Genomic DNA, 20,750 nt, shown 5'->3' with positions numbered 1-20,750 from the left:
TACATCTTCCCAAAGGGGACCAATGCTTGTGGCACTAGGTCGATACCACAATCCTCTGGGCGATGTGGAGGAAGTTTAATGGGGGTCTGCTCCTGAAAGACTTCATTGTATTCTGAAAGACATTCCGGTATGCAATGGATGGAACTTCTTTCAACAGCAGACATGGTCTTAACAGTTGCAAATGTTGGTTCTGGAAGACATTCTCGTAGGCAAAAAGCGGAATGAAAACTTAGTAGATTCTTAGACCAATCCACCGTTGGGTTGTGCTTCCTGAGCCACCCAATTCCTAAGATGACAGGGAAGTGGGCCGCCCGTATAATGTCGAACTTTATGATTTCAGAATGCTGGTGAATGGACACCTGAATCTCCTCGGTGGTGTGAGTAATGAGTCCTGAACATAGGGGTGTACCGTCCACTCCTTCAACCTTTTGGTCCTCCTTTCTTTCAATCCTTAGTAGACCCACCTTATCAGCCCAAAAGGTGTCAAGGAAGTTTCCAGCCGCCCCACAATCCAGTAGAGCCTGCGTCTCTATCTCTCTCTTCCGGAAGCGGAGTTTTATGGCAATCACCATGAGATGCACATCTTCACTCATCTGAGATGAGGCCACAGAAAGTGTAGTGTAGGAACAAGGTGTAGCCCCTCGATAGTCTGTTCCACTGATTATCGAGGGCGGTCGTTTCCCGATCTCCTTCGGGGCACATTGGGACAGTCTCTCAACAGATGGTTGGCGGCTCCACAATATAAACAAAGGTTCCCTTCACGTCTCCTCTTCTTCGGCAGTCAACGGAGATCTGGTGCTTCCGACCTGCATGGGTTCATCTCTGGCGGGACGCGATCCAGGTGAGGAGGAGGTATATCCAAGAAAGAATGTGGACCTCGAACCTTCTTCCTTTCGTTTCTTCGTTCCGTCAGGCGGAAATCTATTCTTAGAACTGCAGTTTGAAGATCTAAAAAGGTTTCTGGGCGCGGGATCCGGGCAAGCTCATCTTTGAGCTCTTCTCGCAAGCCCCGGCGGAATATGGCATACTGGGCCTGCTCTTGCCAACCTGCCTCTGCAGCGAGTTTCTTGAAAGTGGAGATATAGGATAGTAAGTCGGTACTCCCTTGACGCACATCCAGCAAGTCTTCGCTAGCCACGTGTGAGCTTTCGGTTCGCAAAAAGGTGTGTCGCAGTAGTTCCTTAAAGGCCGCATAGTCCTGCAACACTGGGTCTGATAGGGATACCAATGGAGTAGCCCATGCCAAGGTGTTTCCCGTCATGTGCGTGATCATGAAACCCACCTTGGAATGATCTGTGGAAAAGGCATTTCTGCGGAAGGTGAAATGAATATTACAGGCTTCCAGGAATTCCTTAACTTTTCTTTCCGAGCCGTCGAATTTACCTGACACCAGGGGTAGTGGGGGTAAATCAGTTGTCTGTTGTTCTCTTGCAGCTACTCTTTGTTGGAGCGCCACGTTGTCAGATTTTAGTGTTTGGACTTCTACATTGAGGGTTTGGACAGCTGTCACCAGCTCTTGCAGTTGTTGTGGCGTAGCCATGTCTTCTTTTTGGCGTTGCAAACTATCAGGACTGACACTATGGGCTACGGGACTTGCTAGGTGATCAGCTATATCTTCGTCTTCACTCGATTGATAACCCTCCCCAATCTCTTCCTCCTCACCTGAATAGTCCAGTCTCTTCCGGCGGGTAAGTCCAATGTACGGCTTCTTCTTTTTTAGAAGATATGGTCTACCTCGGAAAGAAGCCACCGTGACTCCCAGACAGAGAAAACCCACGGTGACTCCCCTCCGCGACAGCCAGAGGGGAAAAAAGCCACTGGAACGGCAAAAACCCCTTGATCATATATAGTCGTGAAGGTTTGTGGAAGTCGTCGGCACTGCAGTAGGTTGAATGGTCCTTCGCCGAAAATCCAGGAAATAGTAAGGTCGGCGTGATTCCGTTAATCAATGGAAATGAATAGGGCGGTTTACAGGTAGGTACCCCTCGGGTTGGAAGCCAAGAGTGAACGGAATATCCGGGAGATAGAGAATCCTAGAGCGAAGAAATCTCAGCAGAAATTCAGCACGGGAACAAATCACAGGAGAAGGCACACAGGATCCAAAGAAGGGGGGGCCCATAGAGAAAGGGAGGAGGAGAAAAAACAGGAAGAGTAAGGAAGACGTGATAGCAAGGCAGACTGTCAGATGGAAAACTAGCGCACGCAACAGGGTGAGGAATGAACTCAGTTGCAACGCGCCGAGCCGCCGGCAGCCGAGTGATATATACAAACGGCGGCAGCCATCTTGAAAACAACTAGACCGAGTCTGGTAGGTGAGGAGGAACGTAATGGAACTTTTCAATGGCGTCCTTGTTTCCACCTTCGCCACAAACGCCAGTCGCCGGCGGCAGTGACATACAGGGACGTCTACCAGATTTGCCAAGGTTTAAATACCTTATCTGGGATAAACTACTGTTTCCCAGAGAAGTAAAGTGAAATTGACTTTACTTAGCATTGTAACTTTCTAGACTCCGTACACACTATCTTACAATAGAGTGCCGGAGGGGTTACGTAGTATCCCCTTTGTCTAGCGTCTTATGTAACATATTTTATGTTACCCTTTTCTCAACTGAATGGCTGGTGGCAGTGGTTTCATTTTGAACTACCGAGGTTTGCATTTACCGCAACCATTCGCGGCTCCAGCAAAGCAACCGCGGGAGCCATCTTTTTCAAAACGGTGCAGAGCCATCTTTGATAAAATGGTCCTCGGTCTTCTTTTTTCACCATGTCTTTGTGGAAAGGTCCTTCTAGAGAGTTTCTCTGTGTACCAAACCAGGTTTGGTCTCCTTGTTCATTTTGCCTTTGGCAGGGTTTCTGAGTGAAACCCACCTCTGGCTCCAGAGTTTCTGGGGTAGGCAGGAAGTGAGGGAGATGCCCGAAACTCCCTGTGCTTAGTCTCCTGGGAGACCCAAATGCACTCTGTGGTGATTGGCTGGCTGACTGTCCGGCAAGGACAACCACCCTGCTGGGCGAGTGACAGCTGGGCTGGAATGAATTGGAGAGAACTGAATAAAAGGCGGGTCTTTTGGCTTGGAAGGCAGAGTCGACCACTGGACGAAAGAACAGAAGAAGAGCTTGAAGAGAACACCTGCTGCAACTCCTGGACTGTTTTGCCCGGTGAAGCCCTGCTGCAGTGCCAACTTGCCAATTGACAGAAGACCCTGCAAGGAGGACTTCTCCCTTTGAGTTGGTGGGACCAATGAACTCCAAAGTAAGCCACCTGGACATCGATCTCGGAGCTGGTTGAATTTCCTCAGAGTTGCTGCAGGAAACCGAATAGCCAGCGAGAGGAACATCAGATTGTGTGCGTTGCTTTTAAGCTGGCCTAAAGCTTTTGGAAGATGCTCTGGACTCCCACGAAGCAGGACTGACCGAGCCCCCTCAACAGAGTGCGGGACCCCAAAAGCAAGGAAAGTCCACCGTGACAGCCAGGAACCATGTTGTTGCTATTTGCAGTAGCCACAAGAAGCTGAAACGCGAAACAGTCACTGAAAATGAAGTTTGCCAGTTGCAATTTTTGACCATCCCACTGCAGTGCAGGAGTCCCCCAACGTCCTCCCTCTTGTCCCCACGACTGAGGCCCAGGAACGGTGATATCTGCAGAGCTGCACAGATAAAGAAGTCATCAGCTGAATCTTTTCTGCTTTACCAAGGTACTGTAAAACAAGTCGAAGAGAACTTACCTCTTACTGTGGAAGTGCTTGTAACTTCTGCAACTCACAAGTTTAATCAGCATTTGATTCTTCTTTTTATCAAAGACTCCTAAGAACTTGTGCAAAGACTTTTCCATTTACTTACCTGAAGTGCTGCATCCTATACAAAGACATTTGCCTATTGACTTTGGCTTAGCCTATTGAATTGTATGACTCTTCTAAGAGGATCTGAAAGTATTTGCCCTGCTTAAGAATATTGGTGATCGCTTGTGTTCTAATAACCTTTGCCTTTTACCAACTTTTAAGAGTGTTCTGAATGCCAACAGTTCGATATTAATGTCCCCAGCACCCTTGTTATCAAAGTCACCTGTGGGTGTAAATTGTGTCTGGTTCAGAAACTCAGAGTGTACAGTATTAAAGTGTATTTGTGTGTTACTATTATATTGCTCCCTTCTAAAGAAGGCTTTATAACTGACTGATAACTAAATTATTAATTGTTTATGCAAGAAACCTTGAGTGTAAGAGTTTATTTGAATGCCTGTAACTGTGAATCTTTGTGCAACTCCACTACACGTCACATTTCCCCTCTTGAGATGAGCCTGGCTGCTCAACACGCCACCAAAACTGTGTAGTAAAAGCTTATACCAAAGCTTGGGTGCCTATACCTGTAGTCATAGTTGTTTGTAGTGTTCCCAGAGGGGACTGCATTCAAACTTCACCCAACAGTTGGGAAGGATACTAAATATACCGGTGCCCTTGGGAACATTAGTACCCACAAGAAAAATAACCGGAAATAGAAAAAAAGGGAAGTCCAAGGGTCTGCCAGCCACACTGTACAGAGTACTGCGTGTAGGAAATGTCAATGACAGATAAAATAGAACTTGAGTATTTCTGCAAGAAAGAGTTACAAAAAGAAATACAAAGTGTCCCAAAAGATATGGGGCCTCATTCCGGGTTTGGAGCTAACCATGGAGTAATTAGCTCCATGGTTGCCTCCGAAACCGTCCCAAATCCGGCATGGTGAATGGAGTAATTACCGGTCCATTCCAGGGTTGGAGGGACCGGTAATTCCCCATTCACCTTTTGCCCTTCCCCATTCCTGCCCCATAGGGCTCAATGGGAATGGGGAAGGAGGTAATTACGGCACCGTAAATTACGGTACCGTAATTAACTCTGAAGTTCCTTTGCGGGTCCCGTACTTAACTCCTGCTAAAAGCATGAGGTAAGGAAGGACCCGCAAAGGGACCTCGGAATACGGAGGTAAGGGATTACCGGCATCAGCACCCGTATCGGTGCCGGTAATTCCTTACCTCCAACCTCGGAATGACCACCATGGGCACTGACTTTCACAGGAGTTCCTGCCCACTTATGGGTAAAGGAAATCAGGTCTGCTACACACGGAACAGTCGAGCCATTGGAAAGGAGGTAAGCAATCCAGCAAAAACATGAACAGTTCTGAGTTAAAGTACATGTATCACATGTTCGATCATGACGCACCTCGATTTTCGAACTCTGTTTTTCCGGATTCGACTTTTTCATGAGCTCCATGATCACATAGTTCTGGTTAAAATAAAAAGTGCCAAATATCTAATATGTCAAGATAAAGAATCAAAAAGGTACGGACTGACTAGTGTTGTAGCCGATAGTGATGGAGAGTAAAAGGCAGTTGCAAGAAATTCAGGGTAAGGGGGAGGACCTTCCACCAACAATGCTTCCTCAACTGAGCTATTTGTTGAAAAACACTGGGTGGAAGTTAATATTTTATATAGACACGTGATTAAATGAATCGGTAGAGGTTTATATTTTGCACCAACGGCAATGTATTGAATGCAACTTCAAAATGCTGGTATTAAATATTGTGGGGTTGATATTAATGAAACAATTTAGCACCACAATATTGTTACATGGAACAGTGCCAGCATAGCAAACCTCTCAAGAATCTCCTCTGAGGGAAAGAGTGGCTCCTCCTATTGACTGCATGCAGCAATAAGGGGATAAGGAAATGTGTAAGAAATAGTGGCCGTGTATTGGGTCAAGGGCAGTGCGACTAATCACAGCAGTAGATTACTAGTTCACTGTAAACGAGAGGTGAGGCAGCCAGATCCGGTTCAACCCTGGCTACAGACAAATTCCGAGATCCAGCTCGGCTCGAGAGTCTTTGTGAAAAAAGAACCCAACTAGAGCCTAGCCAGGCATCAACTCATCCCCCGTTACATTTGCAGAGTAAATGAAAGAGACACTGCCCCTGTGATGAGACTTCATCCCTTCTTCTGTCGGGGAGCCACCAACTTTGAGGGTAGGGAACAAGCTGACTAAGCAAAACCATCCCTAGGGGTTTGGGAAAGCAGCACCCCACTGGGAGTGATCCCCCAGGGGAATAGGACTCGCATTCCCTTGTGGAACTCTCTGTAAAGAAAAAATAATATCTGCGTACATGAAAATTCCAGAAGCAGAGATTTCATTTAATCATGGGACTCAAAACAATCTTGAAAGTATCAATGAACATTTGGCTAAAGGCAAAGCTGGTTACTATGAGGACTTGACAGTTGATCATACCCAACACGCCCCTTCTTGGTCCCGCAACATGAATAAAACTTTAACAAGCCTTGAATGGAGAAGGAATACGCAGAGGCGAGCCTCTGACGTGTGTACGTCAGTCGGAGGCAGAGCTACGCCTCATAGTCGGTTGTGGAGAAGGAGAGAGGCTGCAGAGCAGGCAAGGAGCTGTGCAACCGCAGCGAGACCAAGAATGAGTAACTCCGATCCCAGCCGGAGGCATGACCACACGGAGGGCGTGGTGGGCCTGGACCCCAGGAAACAATTCCCAAATCCAGATGGTGAGGGAGTCCTCCGCTCGCCATGCCAAATCGACAAACAAGAAGAGCGGAGGAGAGAGACACCATAAACAAGTCGAAGCTGCCTCACCGGAGCAAGCTTCACATCAGAGAAGGTACAAGGTTGTTTGAGGTGGAGGGGGTCAGAGAAGCCACAGAGCAAAGGGAAAGAATTCCCCCAATCTCAGACCAATGGCGCAAAGGCCCAGAAAAAGAGTACCTTAAGAAAAAGGACTGTGAGGACAGGAGAGCCAAGTATAATAGCGAGCCAAACGGCATACAGACACTAAGCAGAACCAAGAGAATAGTATCTGATAGGAGGGTAACACCACCCCTGGGGAATAAGTAAGACTGTAAGACAGAGCCACCAGCACCAGAAGGGCCCAACGAGATAAATATAGAACGAAAGTGGTCCCAAGGCTCAAGTACTCTAACCAGCCAAAAGGTGTACAGACATGATCCAGAACAAAGGGACGAGTATCTGATAAGGGGTTACCAACACCCCTGGGGAATTAGTAAGACTGAGCCTTGGCGAGCCACCAGCACCAGAAGAGCATGAGGAGATAAATATAGAATACATTAAAGAAAGACACAGGGACAACCAAAGAGTGAATATAGGGAAGGGAGGCCCAGTCAAGTGGTGGAAAGGGATTAAGGTTAAAAGAACTGCATGCAATCATCTACTTGCACGAAGTACTGTGATAATCGCTTGCCAGGAATTGCATGTTGGTGCAAAACTAAAGGTCCAATGGGAGAATGTGTGCTCGAAAACCTACAACACTGCAAAACGTGCAACCAGAACACCTGGCTCCCACATTTGACCGTCGCTGCAATCCTAGGCAAATCAATCTTCAAGGGGTTATATTTCCTTTGACTGCCACAATTGGGATCACTTAGAAGTGATTCACTTAAAATGTGCACTACACAAAAAGCTGCACATATATAGTGTATTAAACTACAGTGTTTGCTCCAAAGATAATAAAGATATTTATCATTTATAACGCACCACTGGCTGAAATATCCCTTCAATTGCACATTGCTCTGCCACATGTCATGTTTCTCTCCTAATGGTAAAGTGAAATAGATGATATACTACACGATTCGGTGCCAACGGGGGTTTCCTGGTGCATTTCCCTTTATTACACAATGAGCCTTTCAGGACATCTTTTACTCTCCCCAAGCTTTTGGCAGTGGCCATGGGGTCTCCACATACTGTGTGGTGCGCAGTGACACTGGCATTGGGCAAAGGGGATGCTTGTCTAGGCATGAACTTTTCCACCCGATGCACAGCCCTTTAGTCCTCAATCTCCCACCATACGGGACATGCGTTTGCTGCCTCCTGTTCCATCAGGGTTCAAGTCCGGTAGAAGCTGTGCACAATAAACAGCTTCAAGTCTGTGTGAAGCAATGACTACAAGTAGCTGACCTTTTCACACAGTTTTACTATTGTGTCTCTTAAGCCTTCAAATTATGGTTGCAAACACAGAGGATTGTTTAGGCCAACATACGTTTGCATTCTGGTACATGTAGAGTTCAACCCAGGGTAGTGAAAATACCACTATAATCCCTTTTTGAACAACATAAGATTTTATATATTGATTAGGTTGGTTTACAATATAGTTAGTGTACAATTAAATCATCTTTATGAAAGAGTGCATTACTTTAGCCTCTAATAATGGTACATTACCACACTTGTATCATTTAAAGATGAGAAGGTATGTGGCTAAGTGTCTAAAGTGCAGGTATCAAATCTCATTTTACAGAAAGTGTCTGATCCTGAACAAATCACTTAATTACACTGTGCCTTATCTCCCAAACTAGGGATGCCAGGTACAGGTTTCCTGTTATGGGAGCAGGGAGGCAGGACATAAGGAGGAGGATGCCACACATTGTTTTTGTTTGTAGGCGTGGAGGTGAAAGGAGGACCGGTCTGGGTTTTGTGTTTGAGGGTTGGGAGGTAGACTGCAAGGTTTGTATCTGTTCATGGTCCGGCTCACATCGGCTTAGATCCAAGCAAGGCCACATGGCTCGGATCTACCCAGGATTCCTTTGGCTCCTCACCTCTACTGTCAACGTAACAAAACACTGCAAATTCATATTTGTTGCACATGTGCAATGCTAGGCACCCACATGATTAAGCATGTTACCTGCTTCATGAGTGGTCTCTGGCATCACTGACGTCGATGTGAATGATGCACTCACAGCTCCTGTGGAGTAATGAGCCTGCGGGGAGAGAACACAGATGCCTCATTAGTCTTGAACTGCGACTAGACAACAGAGCAACCAAGCCAGTTACGCTCATATTACGTACATGTAATCCAACATACACAGGAGCACTATTGTTCACCCCATCCCCAATGGTACACAGTGGACTGCGATGAGGAAGAGTAACAAGGGGCTGAACATCCCAGAAGGTGAATAGAGGATGCGGCCCATTGGCTATGCCAAGGAGATAACCAACTCAACTGAAGCCAATACCTTAGTGGGGTCAGTTACAGGACAATCACTTATACTCTAGACCTTGATTAAAGAGTTTGGCCTTCTGCTGTCAACCGTGCACCCTGAAACACTAAACACCAGCAGGAGGAGGCAGAGTGGGCGGGCGGCAGGGGGACCGAGGCCAGCTGGAGTTTGTGGTCTGAATTTTAATTTTTGCAGCAAGGGAGAACCACTGAGTGCACACTGGGTGGAAGGGGTAGGTGTGCACACAGCCATGTTCCAAGTTAGCTTACGAGTATAAACTTGTTACCACACCTGGAGTTTGCCTGGGAAGGACCAATGCTTGAATGTGGGGCCTGCCACTGTAGGAATGACAACTAAACACTCTGAATAAATGCAGAACTGGGATCCGCTACAGCAGGTATTCCCCATAAATAGCTTCAGTTAGCTGTTGATTTTTGGGGAAAAATCTTTAAACATGGAAGAAGATGCAGACCTGAAGACAATTTAGACCTGTGAGCCAGATGAAGACATAGGAGCCAGATGCCCGGCTACCCCTTTCACTCTCACAAGTTAAAGATTGGTCTCCCTCCTTTGGGCTCGGACCACGGGTCCCCCTCGTCTGGGCTTAGACCACTTTTCTACAATGTTCACAATTTAATCTCCCTCGCTCGGGCTTGGACCATGGATGCCCCCTCGTTCGGGCTCAGATCCCTTTTGATATCCGAATCGAAGACCTTCGAATGTGCAATGGGTTTTGCTAAAACTGTTGGTAGACTGCCTCTGTTCAACTGGCCTAGCCATTTAAATGCTTACACTCAAGGAAATAAAAACCGATTTGCCCAAAAAACACAAATGTGTTATGTTGCTTCTGGAGACCATGGGAAATGCAATCCTGTGCCATATAGGTATTATCCCTTATTTTGCGCTAGGAAATCTGCACACTTGCGCCATGATAATTGCCCCATTTGTAATGCTACAGCAGTGAATTATTAGCTGAAACGGGATGGGTGAGGGAGAAAACCAGTGGGTGATTATTGTGAGAAACTTGATGGGTTCTCCCCCGCTAGTCCCCGGGGATCTATCATCCAGGTGGCCAGGACATGGACATCATTTCTGGAGCCAGTTCCTGGGGTTGGACTAGTGAGGGAGGATCACCTGGATGAGGGGTCTTCGGGGAGTGGGAGGCCGGATGGTGACACGCGGTATCTCCTTCCCTATAACACCTTTACCCCATGCTATCAGGTAGGATATTTAGGATCTCTACCCTGCCCCCCTTTTACAACACAAACACTTTCACACGTACAGCCCGCTATGAGAGAAAATAGACTTAGACCTGAGCAGTATGCTCAACGTGTCCCAATACAATGGGCAGGTGAGGTCAGGCAATTACCGTAAATCACACACACCCGACTTTCATTAAGCTTCCCCACGCAAATAAAAGGCGAAGTACGAGAGCACACTCGGAGCGAGGCAAAGCACACAAGGAAACAGCAGTTTCGATATGGCAGCAGAACAAGAGAAGGAAGACTGCAAAACAGAAGGGGATCGCAAGGAGGGAAGTTCCCTTGACTTTTTCGACAAGGAACCATTACTTTCTAGGAACCTTGAGAATAGAAAGCGTAAGATCAGGAAACCCGGCTGAAGAATCCTGCATTGTGTGTCAGAGATACACGGGGCCCTCCCGCATCAGTAATCAAGGCAGGGAGATGCATCAGCTGCTGTGGTACCTTTCTTGGCTCCAGGAACAAAACAGTGTCAGTAAAGGTAACACAGCTGTGAGCTGGGGAGACCGATACAAGACCTGTCTGTGTTGAAGCCAAGGGTGCAAGCAGCAACATTGTAGGACGAGCGCTGGAATTAACATTGTTAAAACGTGTGTGATAAGAGATACAAGTAAAGTTGAACTGCTGATGCGCGATTCCATTTTAAAAGCAAGCTACAATACCTTGACAGAGTGGTCCAGCAACGTGTAGCTGCTCAATCGAAGGTCTCTAAGGTATCCAGCTGAGAAGTGGCAAAAGTGAAAGTGAGAAAAAGGTTATATCAAGAAGAGAAGGAGTAAATGTGAATCGAAGTGTTTCTGCGACGGGTCAAGCAAAATCCTGCACACAGTTGAAAGTCTTCAATTTTGATGAAGTAAATACATTTGGTCCAAGCCTGGCAGAGGGAGACCAATTGAAGGTTTTGTGTTAAAGTGGGTTTGAGCCCAGAGGAGGGGGACCTAGGTTGAACAGTAAATCACCCGAGAAGTTGTATAGGTGCAATCCTAGCTAGAAAGGAACTTTAATGTGTGTTGTGTTGCTTCAGGCCCTCTGAAATAAGAGAATTTGAATGCCAAAGAGACTTTGGCACAGAAGGCTCTGATGTTGAAGTTTTGAATTGCATCCCCGTGCTAGAGGAGCCAGAGTGTGCGCTAAGCTTGAGTGTGCCACCTTGTCCCATGCTAAAAACGTGGGGAAAGGAGGCCAACTTATCATTTCTTGAACACTTTTCTTTTGCATTAGATTGTTTCCCACACTATCTGTATTTAGAAGTAAGGATTGGCAATAGGTTCATTAGTATAGGCCCCTTTATTTTGAGAGACTCGACTAAGACTGCATTATTATTTGATGGTCGTAGCTTGCTCCCATCTTTAGATTTAGGAAAACCCAATTGAAATTCAATAAACACCCTTGAATTGAGATCACTTGTGCGTCTTACTGTTTGATACCATGCCTTCCTTACACTCCCCACTACCAGTCTTTATATTTTTAAAAGGTAATACAACGACAGTCACCCTCATAAACACAATATAATAAAAGGCCAGGTGTATGTTTGTCTGATGCAATCATGTGCAGTAGAGACTGCTCGCTTCGCCTGTTGTCATCGCTAGAGAGAGCTGTTGCCTTACACATACAATGATAAGACTTCAAGGTCATCTTCAAGACAAACACAATCTTTGTTTCAATGATAACATACAATTAGCTATAGAAAAGGCTCAAGATAGAGGGATACCACTTTAATGAAAAGAATCATGCCGCACGTGAATTGTATTACTCCGACATTCCACAATATTATATATTTGGTTCAAAACCCGTAAGTGGAATCCAAGACAAAGAGGAGCAGATAAAACAACTGGCCATATGTACTATGTTAATCCTTCATTGGATTATGAGAGATTTTGTTAGAGGTTACTACTCCTCCACGTCGGAGGAGCAAAATCCTTTAAAATAAATGTGTTTTCCATTAACATAAATTACATTAAAACATACAACAATCTGAAAATATCTTCCTTTAAGCACTTAAGCCTGTGCACAAAGGCTTTTACAACAGTATAATGTAAATGTGTCTGTATTGATTTTTAATGGCAACATGGCTGGCTGGTATAAACTAGTGTACTTGGACTGGAGGGATTTGTCTCACCTCATCATATTTGTTGCTTCCAGAAGACATGTGCAAAACAGAAGATCATTTGACATATTAACCACTACTTACCAGACACCCAATCCATCTAAGGTCTGTTAACATGTCTGCAGCCAGGGAAGTACCTCAAAGTAAAGTCAATCAATACTAGTAACTCATTGATACTATATGCGACTATGAAGTCCTGGGGAAGAGCATGTATTTAATGTATACAAGAAGAACTTAGACAGAATTGGCAATTAATTCCAGACTTTGTTGGAATGTTTTTGGTCATTGATAAGATCAGGGTCATAAACAGGAAAACTATATTTTGCCCCACCAATGCTTAATTTGGGGACAGCCAATGAATCCACTTTTATTGATAGCATTATCCTCAATGGTAGGGCTGGTCGATTGCCCGCAATTTGGAAACAGACACAGGTTGCTTTCTAAGTACTGTTCGTAGAGACTCTAGCTCGCAGAAACTATTTTGGGACAACCAGTTGAAGATGCCACCATACTTTATAACTATGCATTAATCCAATCGATCATGACAGATTATTTGAAAACAAACTCCAACATCTATTTCTAAAAAAGCCACTTGCCATACTGGCTTAAATTCAAAAGATACAGCGAATAAGAAAACAAGACACTCCCAACAGTGCTGCTATTTCCATGTGAATTAGCAAAGCACACAATGGTTATAATAAATTATTACTAAATAAAGAAAGGAGGCAACAGAGTGTGCTTGGTTTAAGCTACATGAGTCAGCAAAGAAACGTAAGTTTGGTAACAGCGACTCTTCCAACCCCAGAAGTTCTTGTGTATTAGGATACCTGGTGTAACCATTCTGAAAACACATAAAAAGCTCAACCTGTTCTATTGTGTTGGGAAACAGCCACTATGAGAATACCAACAGGCTCACAATGCTACCTTAAACCTGTAACTATGTCTGAGGTTAAGAGTGTACTGTTCCAACAGAAGACAAAGCCCCACACTCTGATTTTCTTCCAGGAGACTTCTCTGTAGATACCGTTACTCAAATTCCTGTGTTAACTACAGGTGTTCAGCATAGTCACGAGAATTGCCAAATGTTTAAAACTGTGTGTCGAAGTACTCTGCCTGGTTCTGGGGACCACAAAGAGGATAACCAAGGGGGCAGGTACATCACCAATATAGATGATGATGGGCTGGGAAAGTCACAGTTCAGCAGGAGAGGTGCAGGTGCACCCATAAATCTACAGATCGGACACTGTTGGTTTATTTTTTTTAAAAGTTTTTCTTGGACCCTCAAATGCACCCCTGGAACGAAGTGAAGACTAACCAGATGTTGGGGTATGATGCAGCCACTTTGGTAGCCATGATTGCAGTATTAACAAAAGGTAAGTCAGTGCCTTGGGCATTCGCATGTCACAGATCCTTCCTGCCAGTCCTTGGCAAGCGAGAGGATTCCAGACATAAGGAGGGTCGAACAGGGTCCAGAGAATGCTAGCAATCAAACCAGGAGCCCTGCCTACCGAGTGAAGACAGCAGCTGCGTGGTTCCCTCTTGGCTTGCAGAGTGCAGTCTGGAGTACAAACAGCTTAGCAGAGCTGGCCGAAGGGGCAGTAGATGTTGTGCAGGTGCAGAACCTTTGTCCATCTTGCTTACGTCCCTCTTCCAGCTGCTTCAGGATACATTCAAGGGATTTATTCCGGCATGGTGCACACGCTCCAATCTTTACAGCACCCATGGGAGTTGGATGCACCTCCAGCTTCCCGTCAGACTCACTGCACTATAGGAACATTTGGCAGCCAACCAATCAGGCATGGGTACCACACTCAAACCTTCCCAGTCTTCCCACCTGGAATGTACTGGGTGTACAATTAGCGGTGAATTCCAGACACCCATTCAGAAGAATCAGGGCTACTCTGATCTCCAACCTGGCTACTGTAACGAATCAGAGGATGTCATCCCTTCTCCCAGGGGGAGAGCCCTCCTCATGTGGCCATGGCAGTGCAGCCACAGTCCAATAGCCCCACTTGAGGTGGCGCACCGTGGAAGGGTCACATGGGGGAGTGATACCCCACTGTGGGATGAGGGACAAAAGCCAAGGCGAAACGCGGTATAACCGTGGCAATATCCCAGCTTCATCAACCTCCTACCCTCCCCGGGGATCTGTAATGCCCCATCTACCCATGTATCTGTGTAAGGTAGGCCCGTTCACCCAGTTACATAGTACTGGGACGAGGAAGAGTAGGAGCTGAACACTTGACAAACGTTTACTCAACTGGGACAAAGAAGAGTGTGACTGAGCATATGGAGAATGATATCAATACTAGGACGAAGAAGATGTGCAGAGTTATGAAGATCAACCTGCGGAACCAAGGTGAGTGGTCCAGACTATCAAAGATAGTCAATTTCAATAGAACAATAAAAAAGGATGAAGGACTGCATAGGTGAATTTTGTGATCTGTGTCATGCACCTGGTCCTCGAGAATGTCAATGGCTGCCTTTGATTCACTATCAATTGGACACATTTAGAGGCTTAATCCATTTTCTGATCTCCAATTCCTTCGCTAGCATAAGGGGATATTTATCGTGCGAGTGTATGAACCCATCCCATCCCATCCCATACCATACCAGACAGACCTCTAAAGGGGAATGGTTTGTGGGTACCATGAACGGCTAGGACTATGAGACACAGACAAAGCAAAGTACCAGACCTCGCAAGGCAGAAATGTCCTGGTCTTCAATTAATTTCTGTGTACCAGTTTTTCTAGTGTGGAGCTCTCTGTTAGTAACAATTTCTTATCTGCCTTATTTGTCACAGATCCAACTACCGCGAGTCCTCTGTGACGAAGCGCCCAGCTTCCTCTAGGCATTAGAGAATGGTGTGTCTACGGAGACCCCTGGGGCACCACCTGCCACAGGATTCAGGACCTGGTTGTGATGTAGGCAGAATCCAGTCTACCGCACCCCCACATGTCAGCTTGGCAGGGACTTGCCACAAGGACCTTACTGTTCTAACGCACCATTAAAGGAGATCCGCTCAGTGAGTAGGATGCAGGCTGGCATGTACCCAACATCCATGGGGAAACAAAGCTGTCCACAGCAAGGAACGGGTCAGGGCTAGAGACCAGAACATGGAAAGACCACCAAAAAGGAAACCCGGACCAATTACATACCCAGTGTCATCGTGGCCCAATCGCAAACAAAGGGTCCTGAATAGACAAGTCTAAAACGCATAGTCCAAAGACCCACGCTCGGGGCGAGGGTTGAGAGAGTACAGCTGGTAGTGTGGCGTGAGCAGAGAAAGGGAGTGTGCAGAAGGTGTGGAAGAGATTACTTTGGAGTTGGCTGGAAGAAAGATGACAGGGAGAGAGGAGCAACATTAGAAGAGAGTAGGGCGGGGGGCGTGGCTTGAGGCGCCAGCAATGCGGACGCCTCGTTAGGAGCTCTGTGGGATTCCCGGGTTTTAGCCTTTAAATGTCCGCTCTGCATCTCTGATTCCGGCACAGAAACATCCCAGCGGGAGGCGGAACCTCTCCTGGTGAGGCTGTTCAAAAGTGGAAAGAAATCTGAGAGGGATACCCCGTAAAATGGAACTTTGCAGACAGCATCGGGGCCGAGTCCTCAGAGCCAAGATGGCGGCCTCCTGACAGCGCCAGGCCGGGGGTGGAGGAACTGGTCCCTGCACTGCATCCGCAGGTGCCCTTGATGCAGTTGTCCCCCCCTCCCGTCCTCAGCAGCAAGTAGCCCCTGTCCCTCTGCCCACCTGCCGGCTACCGGAAGATTTTTCAGCGGCTGGCGACCGCAAGCCCGCCTGGTGAACGACCTGGGTAGCGCTGCATAACCACCGGGGCACATTGGCGTGCGGCAACAGCGGATCACAAGCGGGGGCCTCAGAAAGGCAGGAGGCCCCCACCACACCAGCCCGATCTTGGCCTCCTCCAACCTCCTTGAGTCTGGAGCATAGGGGGTGAAAGAGGCCCTCAGCTCATGCCAAGGGAGCTGCTGGCGACCGTAACGGCTGGACCTTGGAAGCGGGAAAGGTGGTTGCCCTCCCGCCCGCGGACGTCAGGCCAGCTGAGCTGCGTGAGGGGCACCTGGGCCCGCCTGTCCCACACCGCGGGCCAGCTCTGGAGAAACCTTCCACCTGTTCGTTGGGGGTGGCCCCCGGCAACACTCCCTCCCCCTCAAGGCACAGCATCAGAAGAGAGTCGGCCCCAGCACCTTCTCCCTCCCGCAGTGGACGGCGCCGGCAGGGGACTGGCACGGTAGCACGCAGCCCCAAGTTCTGGAGCAGCAGGGAGCTGCGGGGTTGTTCCCAACCACCTGCCATCAGCCCTAACACTCCGCCACGGGACCGCAGGCAGTGTCTCCCCCACTCCCCCATCAGCACGATCCTCCCAGCGGATCCACCAAGCTAGCCCTAAGGAGGCTTGCAGCCCACGCGCCCACCAGCACAGGCCCAGCTGGGGCCTTCTCATCACCAGTGCAGCACCACACCTCTTGGCCTGTGGCAGTCCCACAAATTCGGATATCGGCAAATTTGGCTGCCCCCCCTGACCTCCACCTGCCCCAATTTAACGCCCCCCTCCCAGGGCACCTCCACCCCAGTGGACCCAACGGGCTGCCTTGGGGGCATCCCCCCTCGCCTATGCACACCATCAGAGGGCCACAGGGATACAGCGCCAGCCCCATCTCACTATCCCGACCACGCATCTGAAGCCAGCGGACCCCTGCCACTACGGGCAACACTGAAGGATCCACCTGAATGGTCCCCCTGCACCAAAAGGGAAGCTTGAAGAACAGCAAGGAACCAGCAGCCCAAGCAAGTTTGGCAGAACAGCGGTACATATCCCATCCACTGCAGTGAACCTCAGCAAGCACTAGCCTGTAGAGTGCTGGAGAGGACTGCAGAGCTGGCCTGGAACCCCTACCAGCGATAACTCGACAGTCGGCATCTTCTAGGCAGGGCCTCCCCCCGAGACACCCTGGGAAGATCCACACCCAGCTGGAGCAAAAAGGGGGGACTCACCTGAAACTGCCCCCCCCCCCTCCTCCCAACAATAGCCTGCGGACCCATCTCACCCAGGTGGACAGCGACCCAGACACCAAAATGTCTAAGCAGAAGGGCCCGAAGTCAGCAGATATAGCCAACTTGCTCCACCTGAAGGAGAAATCTAAACAACCGGACCCCCCTTCCCCCGACCCAGCCTGCCTCGCCCACAAGGACCCAAGGACAATGGGCTGCAAAAGACGATATTCAGGGCCTCTTCACTGACATCTAAATGGAATTCTGCAGCTGCATGGCAGAAGTCACAACCAAGATAGATGGCCTGGACAACCGCGATGAGGAGGTGGAACATAGGGTCGGGGGCAAAGAAGACCAAGTCCTGGAACACTCGGCGCAGATTGCGGAGCTGCAACAGAAAATCCAGACTCTAGAGGACAATGTGGAAACTATGCATCGCAAACAGGAGGACCTGGAAAACAGGACCCACAGAAACAACATCCGTATCAAAGGGGTTCCCGCCTCGATCCCGGACCAGGCCCTCCCTGCCTACATCAGAGATCTCTTCCAGACTCTCCTCCCAGAGTGCGATAAGTCTACTTCTACTCGATCGCACTCGGACTGCGAGGCCGCAGGAACACCCCATCGGCGGCTAGCCCTGAAGTAATCACCAGAGTTCATTTTTTCTCGACGAAGCAGGAGATCATGACAGCGAGCCGCTCACAAGACAACCTGACATACCAGGGAGCCGCCATACAGCTGTTCCAGGACCTTGCCGCTCCCACAGTCCAATGACGGAGAGCCCTTCATCCATTAACAACCTTTCTGTAGGAGTGGAAAATGAAATATCACTGGCTCTACCCGGCCTCGCTTCAGTTCACACTTGAGGGCCAAATGAGGGTAATCCATGCCCTGGAGGAGGCAGGCAGCATTATGGGATGCGGGCCCTTGACACCCGAGGAAGACACATCTACCTCCCTGACGGACATACCACGCAGCCCAACACTGAAGCCCCAGCATAGCCACTGGATGAAAGTTCCAAAAGGAGGGAAAACTCCCGCTGCACACGATTAGTAACCGACCTTCAGCACTCCATGCCGGAACCTGCCCACTTGGCACCCAGGCGTCCCACACAATGCCCCAGCCGAGTGGATGGGCAGTCACTTAACAGGCCAGTTTGGTTAATCTTTGTTCCTTCCTTTCCTTTAGTTGGGCTGGGACCTTCCCCAGCCCCCTTGGTTACTGGGGCCCAGTTGGCCCGGAGTTGGACAAAGTTAAAACTCGTTTGCAGCTGCGTCGTGCCAACACCGGTCCCCCGGTGGATGTCCCTGAACACAGGATTAACGACCCCCACCACCCACCTGAGTCCTAATGGCGCCCCGCTGGCCTCCCCTCCGGCACACACCAAACTCCGCTACATCTCACTGAACGTCGGGGGCTTGAACTCTCACACAAAACTTAAGTCCATCCTCCGACGCCTGCAGGACCTTCAGGCCTCTGTGGGGTTCCTCCAGGAGACCCACCTCTTAGTAGAGGACTTCACCAGACTGCGGTGCCGAGCATACCCAGCACAATACCTGGCCTCTGGCCCCAGCAAGAAAGGGGGCACAGCGATTCTGTTAGCAAAAGGCATCCCCTTTAAAGAGAAGGAGACGCTGCGCAGCCCAGATGGCAGATTCGTAGCGGTTAAGGGGGATATCTATGGTCAGTTCCACACGCTGATCACGTTCTACGCACCATACGACGGCCAGGCGGCCTTCTACACTACCCTGGAATCCACTCTTCTCCCCTTCCTCGAAGGACAGGTGGTCCTGGGCGGGGACTTCAATGGGGTACCGAACCCCTCACTGGACAGGTCGGGCCCCCGTGCTCCAGGGACTTCAGGTTGACTCTTGGCCTCTGCCACCTGTTCAAGACACTAGGCGTGGTAGACGCCTGGAGGGTCCTTCACCCGGACACCGTGGACTACTCTTTCTTCTCCCACGTCCACTGCTCCTCATCTCGAATTGACCTCATTTTAGCCTGCCTGCAGCTCCTGCAGTTCACAGATGATGTGGAAATTAGCGCAATGGTACTGTCGGACCACGCCCCAATTCTCCTCACCGCAAGGGTCTTTGACCAATGCTGCATGATATGGCGGTGCATGATGCCATAGCCAAGGCGATCAGCAATTACTTTAAGCAACCCCCCCCCCCGACCTCACCTCTACAGCAATAAGATGGGAACCCATGAAGGCCATAATCAGAGGGGAACTGATAGCTCAGGCTGCGACATACACGAGAAGGCGAACCATGAACAGAAACCAACTAGAGAAGGACATGAGGGTGGCAGATACGGTCCTAAAAAGAAGTGGTCGCCCAAAGCGGCCAAGATGGTCAGACTAGCTCGTACGAAGCTGGAAGCCCACTATGTCGAGGACACAGCCCAGACCTTGCTCCGGACCAAACAGAGCTACTACGCGAATGGCAATAAAGCTAATAAATATCTGGTGAACAAACTAGCCAAAACCTGCCGACGGAACCACATCACCGCACTGAGGGACCCGAAAGGTAAAACCCTGTACGGAGAAGGGGCTAAACTACAGGTGGCGGCAGCCCAACTAACTGATACCCTGACCTCAGCCCCTCACCCACAGACCGTCCAGGAACAATATATAGCAAACGCCCGGCTCCCACACATCTCAGAAGCGAACAGACCTTCCATGGAAGCCTCAATTACAACCGAAGAGGTGGAAGAAGTACTAAAAAATCTGGAACCCAGGGCCCCAGGCCCAGACGGCTTTCCACCAAAATTCTACAAACTCTTTCACCCCATGTTGCTACACCCAATGACAGAGCTATTTAACTCTTTTCGGGACTCGGGAACTATCGTGCCCTCTATGCAAGAGTCTGCCACAATAATGCTATTGAACCCCGGCAAGGACACAAAGGAGTGCTCTTCGTATAGGCCGATATCTCGGCTCACCGTGGACGATAATGCATGCTCAAAGGTACTGGCGAACAGGTTGGCGCAAATCCTTCCAGCTATCATAGACCAGGACCAGGCAGGGTTTATCAGAGGGAGAAGCACCATGGACAACATCCGTCGATCGCTCAATCTCATCCAAGTCCCGACCCAAGAACGTCGCGGCCTGGCGGTCTTGACTTTGGATGCCACCAAAGCATTCGACAGGGTGGACTGGAACTTCATGCGCCTCACCATGGAGGCGTTCCGGTTTGGCCCGATATTCCAGAAAATGGTGCTAGCAAATTATAAAGCCCCGAGAACATCACTCTGCCTGAATCAGAAGACCTCACCCCCGATCCGGCTTTCATGTGGGAGACAAGGCTGTCCGCTCTCCCCGCTGATCTTTGCTCTGGTCATGGAACCATTCGCCCAAAGGACACGAGCCAATGAGAACAT

General features: G+C 48.8%; 1 protein-coding gene across 1 annotated transcript in view; it reads right to left on the bottom strand.

Annotated features, from left to right (window-relative positions):
* PPIL2 (peptidylprolyl isomerase like 2) overlaps positions 1-20,750 on the bottom strand; it is a 737,332-nt gene that overhangs the window by 255,406 nt on the left and 461,176 nt on the right. Inside the window, exon 11 of the mRNA XM_069620060.1 lies at positions 8,674-8,749. Coding sequence (XP_069476161.1) covers positions 8,674-8,749 — 76 coding nt within the window. The remainder of the gene's footprint in view (positions 1-8,673; positions 8,750-20,750) is intronic.

Source organism: Ambystoma mexicanum, chromosome 10 (assembly GCF_040938575.1).
Source record: "Ambystoma mexicanum isolate Mex_15411 chromosome 10, UKY_AmexF1_1, whole genome shotgun sequence".
Lineage (NCBI taxonomy): Eukaryota > Metazoa > Chordata > Amphibia > Caudata > Ambystomatidae > Ambystoma > Ambystoma mexicanum.
This window is presented reverse-complemented; position numbering and strand designations above follow the sequence as displayed.